The 4,239-nt window shown below is 53.1% G+C and overlaps 1 protein-coding gene across 2 annotated transcripts in view; it reads right to left on the reverse strand.

Annotated features, from left to right (window-relative positions):
• Positions 1 to 4,239, reverse strand: part of INPP5A (inositol polyphosphate-5-phosphatase A) — a 199,025-nt gene that overhangs the window by 37,110 nt on the left and 157,676 nt on the right. For both annotated transcript variants that reach the window (XM_012807802.2, XM_023515641.1), the window contains exon 9: positions 912 to 996. In XM_012807802.2, coding sequence (XP_012663256.1) covers positions 912 to 996 — 85 coding nt within the window. The remainder of the gene's footprint in view (positions 1 to 911; positions 997 to 4,239) is intronic.

A 4,239-nucleotide genomic window follows, 5' to 3' on the forward strand; every position in this document is an offset into this window, starting at 1 on the left:
GGCCTTGCCGGGCATCTGCACACAGGTGGCAGAGTCTTGCCGGGCATCTGCACACAGGTGGCACGGCCTTGCCGGGCATCTGCACACAGGTGGCAGAGTCTTGCCAGGCATCTGCACACAGGTGGCAGAGTCTTGCTGGTGGGCACTATCAGCCTCATTAAATACAAAAGGAAGACTTTACTGCACACTGCTCATTTCCATCAGCCAAAGGGACTTAGGTCCAGCAAAAGCCTGCTCAGTTGTGTCTTAGGATGTTGAGGATGGAAGGTTAACATGTGACACTGCTTGGAGCTGAGACTCCACTGGGAAAAGCACCTTCATGGACTGCTATGTCTTCAGGGTGTTCTCCTGCAGCCCCACCCTCCTGTCAGGCCCACTCCTATTTCCCTAGGAGATGCATGATCACAGAAGAACCAGCGGGGGATGGCCTGGAGGCCTAACAGTTCTCAGCTGCACACTCCAGAGCAAGGAACTGCTCCCAAGGCCACAGGTGGGGCCTTACCACTGGGAAAGTCAGCCCTGCGCCTCTACACAGGCTCCATTTCCCACCTGGCAACCCCTGCTAATGAGTCTGACCTTGATGCCAAGCTTTTTGCCATAGGCCATGAGTGCACCCAGCAGCCACATACCAGCTCTGAGCTCCCAAAGGTGAAGAGGGGACACCATCATCAAATCAGACAGAGGGGCTCCGTGCACACAGTCAGGAAGAGGCTTTTACAGCTCTGTGGCACTGACGGGCCCCAACCCAGGACTAGGCCCACAGTAGTGTCTCTTCACCAGGAGCCTCTGCCTTCCAGACACACCAGTGGGGCTGGGGACAGCGTGACTGGCCGAGAGGGGGACACTCCTGCTCTCTCGCATCTAAGGAGTCCTTGTGCTGCAAGGCCTGGAGGATAGGGGATGGCACCTACCTCCACAACAGACTTGGCATCCAGCCTGAAGTTGAAATCACCAAAGACGAAGTAGGACACTTTCTCGAACCTCTGATCGATGATTCTGGGGAAAAAGGGACACAAGTCATGGACGGTGCTGATGCCAACCAGGCCACATGTCCCACCACACATCCTCTGTCATCTTCTGCTGCTCTGTGCCCTGGAACTTCAACCCAGGAGCACCACGCAGCTCTCGCTCTCTCCAACACAGACACGTGTGTGCTGCTCAGTTCGTGGAAACTGTGGCCCCACTGAGAAGGACAAAGGGCCGGGCAGAGATGCTTGAATAAGAAAACACCAAGTGAGGGAGGAGCGGGAGCAAACTGGTGGGAGGCACATCCCGTGAAGGCACCTGCTGGAGGCACCCACACGCCCCGGGTGGCCCTGCCTGACGCCACTCTGCATGGCCTCTGCACTGCCAAGTGTTGGGCACACAGGCCCACCATGTTCTGGTGCCCACATGGAGCTTTCAAAGTGATAAAGGAACACGGCTGCACAGATGTATGTGTGCATGTGTATTTTAGCTAGGTATCACGAAAAACATTTTTGAAAAAAATCTTCCACATTTTTAAACCAACCATAATCTGCTTCACAAAGATTTTCCCCCTGGAAAACATGCACATGGCAACTGTCCAACTACGATCATGGTGCAAACTTCTAAGCCACCTCTCAAGCCCCAGACTTCTACTCTGACAGTGTGGGTCATGGCCACCGAATACCACTGTCTATGAGGCTGCTGAGAACAAAGTGAGAACTGTCTGTGACATGGCATTTGCTAACAAGACACCAGTGGACTGGAGAGCAGGAGAGGAAACTTCGGTTGCACAGCACCCGTCTCTGGCCATCTCTGGCCTCACTGACGCCACCTGCTGTGGGACACCGCGTGGCGCTCAGGGCTGGGAGCTCCGGGGCACTTTCTCAAACACACTGCACTTAGAGATGGACTTTTAAAAAAGAATGCATGGGGGGGAAGAGGGGTGGCACCTGTGGTTCAGTGAGTAGGGCGCCAGCCCCATATACCAAGGGTGGCAGCTTCGAACACGGCACTGGCCAAACTGCAACAAAAAAAATAGCTGGGTATTGTGATGGGCGCCTGTAGTCCCAGCTACTTGGGAGGCTGAGGCAAGAGAATTGCCTAAGCTCCAGAGCTGGAGGTTGCTGTGAGCTATGACACCACAGAACTCTACCGAGGGCAACAAAAGTAGGACTCCGTCCCTAAAGAAAAAAAAATGGGTCGGCACTGTGCCTTCCCAGGGCTGGGGCCAGAGTGCCAAGTGCAGGCCCCAGGGCACAGAGCAGCCCATACTCCCTGATGCAGCCTTTTCAAACTGGGTCTTTTAGCTTGAGATGTAAGAGCTGACCAAGGAGTGGAAGTGTCCTGCCCTGTCCCTGCTGTGGCCCCACAGTGGCTTCTCAAGCACATCACCACCAGGTGGAAGAACAAAGTTGTACCTCTGGAGGCTCCAGGCCAGGGGCAGGCGGCTGAGCCGCAGGGCAGTCCTCACCTTCTGACAGAATGGTGGAGTCAACATCATTTCATTAACTTCATTTTTCCCTGACCAGTATGCCCTGGCTCACCCAGAGCGGGGCGCCTCCCATGTGCGACTGAGGCCTGCGTGTCTTGGTTCCCACGTGCTCACAGCCTATTTTGCTCCCTGCTGTTTCTTTCTAAATTCCAGCAATTTCCCTGTAAATCCTGTGAAGAAATCCTTTGTCTGCTGCCATCTCTCCTCACTGTGCCGTTGCTCTTGCCAGGCGTGAGCTTCTACCCTCCTGACGCATGTCCACTCCGGGGCTGATGTGCCTCCCCTGTCCCCAAGTACAGAGTCCCCTCCTCCTCCTCTTAGCATTATGGTGGAGTTTTAGGGTTATCCTTTAATCCATCTGGAATTACAGCATGTAGTAGGGATCTCAGTTTATTGATTTCCCAAGTGGACGGCCAATTGATCTGCACCACTTATTAAATGTTCAACCCTCTCCCCACCAAGTTGGAAACACAGCATGGAATCCCCAGTGGCACTAGTCCTTCTGAGACTGTTTTTTCTATAGATCTTGTTATCTATTCCTGCACACTTTTAATTAATATGACTTTTTATAGGGAAATCTTCCTTGTTGACAATGCTTTTTTTTTTTTTTTTTTTTTTTTTGAGACAGAGCCTCAAGCTGTCCCCCTGGGTAGAGGGCTGTGGCATTACAGCTCACAGCAACCTCCAACTCCTGGGCTCAAGCGAGTCTCCTGCCTCCGCCTCCCAAGTAGCTGGGACTACAGGCGCCCGCCACAACGCCAGGCTATTTTTTGGTTGCAGCCGTCACTGTTGTTTGGTGGCCCGGGCTGGATTCGAACCCGCCACCTTAGGTGTATGTGGCTGGCGCCTTAGCCACTTGAGCCACAGGCGCCGAGCCGACAATGCTTTAAAAATAGTCTCAGCTATTTTCAAATTCGTCTTGCAAATTAATCACTGTTATCTTCTTACCAAAGCCCACAATTTTTAATTGGAGTTGCTTTCAACTTTAACATTAACTTGGAGATAAAAGACATTTTTGAAGAAATTGTTATTATTAATGCAATGGCCAGTAATTTCACTAGCTTGTATTAAAATGAAAACTTTCCACATAAGAAGGGCAGCCAGGGGTGAGGACCATAGGACACCAAGGGCTCAGCCTGCTCAGAACCCTCAGCCTCCTCACCCAAGACCTCCTGGCCTGGCTGAGTCCATGGGGGTACACACAGCCTTTAGGCGGCCCATAGCCTTTCAGCAAGAACCCATTTCCACTGCCTTTAAAAAATATTTATTGTCTACTGTGAAACATCTTTAGAAGAAAACAATTCCTATATTGGCTCCTTAAAAGCTCTCTTGCAAGTCACAAGGCAGTCAGTTCAGGCACTTTGAGGTTGTCTGCCTCACAGGGTTGGGGGGTCCTGGTCTGGAGGGGCTCCTGCCTCATGTGGTCTGGGGTCTTGGTCCAGAGGGGCTCCTGCCTCACAGGAGTTGGGGGGCTTGGTCAGGAGGGGCTCCTGACTCATGGGGTTGGGGATCTTGCTTTGGAGGGGCTCCTGCCTCATGGGAGTTGGGGGTCTCAGTTCGGAGGGGTTCCTGCCTCACAGGAGGTTGGGGTGCAGGTAAAGGGCACACAGCTCAGTGGGGGGAGGAGACAGTAATGTCCTTTGCCTTGTGGATGGAGTCAGCCCAGCAGATGAACATGACATCCTCTAATATCCCCACCCCGGAAGGTGCCGAGTCCGCCAGCCCCAGGATGGGAGGTACCATGGAGCAGGATTGCCACAGCCCTGCCGAGTCCGCCAGCC

This window comes from Otolemur garnettii, unplaced genomic scaffold (genome assembly GCF_000181295.1).
Source record: "Otolemur garnettii isolate 467f Iridium unplaced genomic scaffold, OtoGar3 scaffold00075, whole genome shotgun sequence".
Lineage (NCBI taxonomy): Eukaryota > Metazoa > Chordata > Mammalia > Primates > Galagidae > Otolemur > Otolemur garnettii.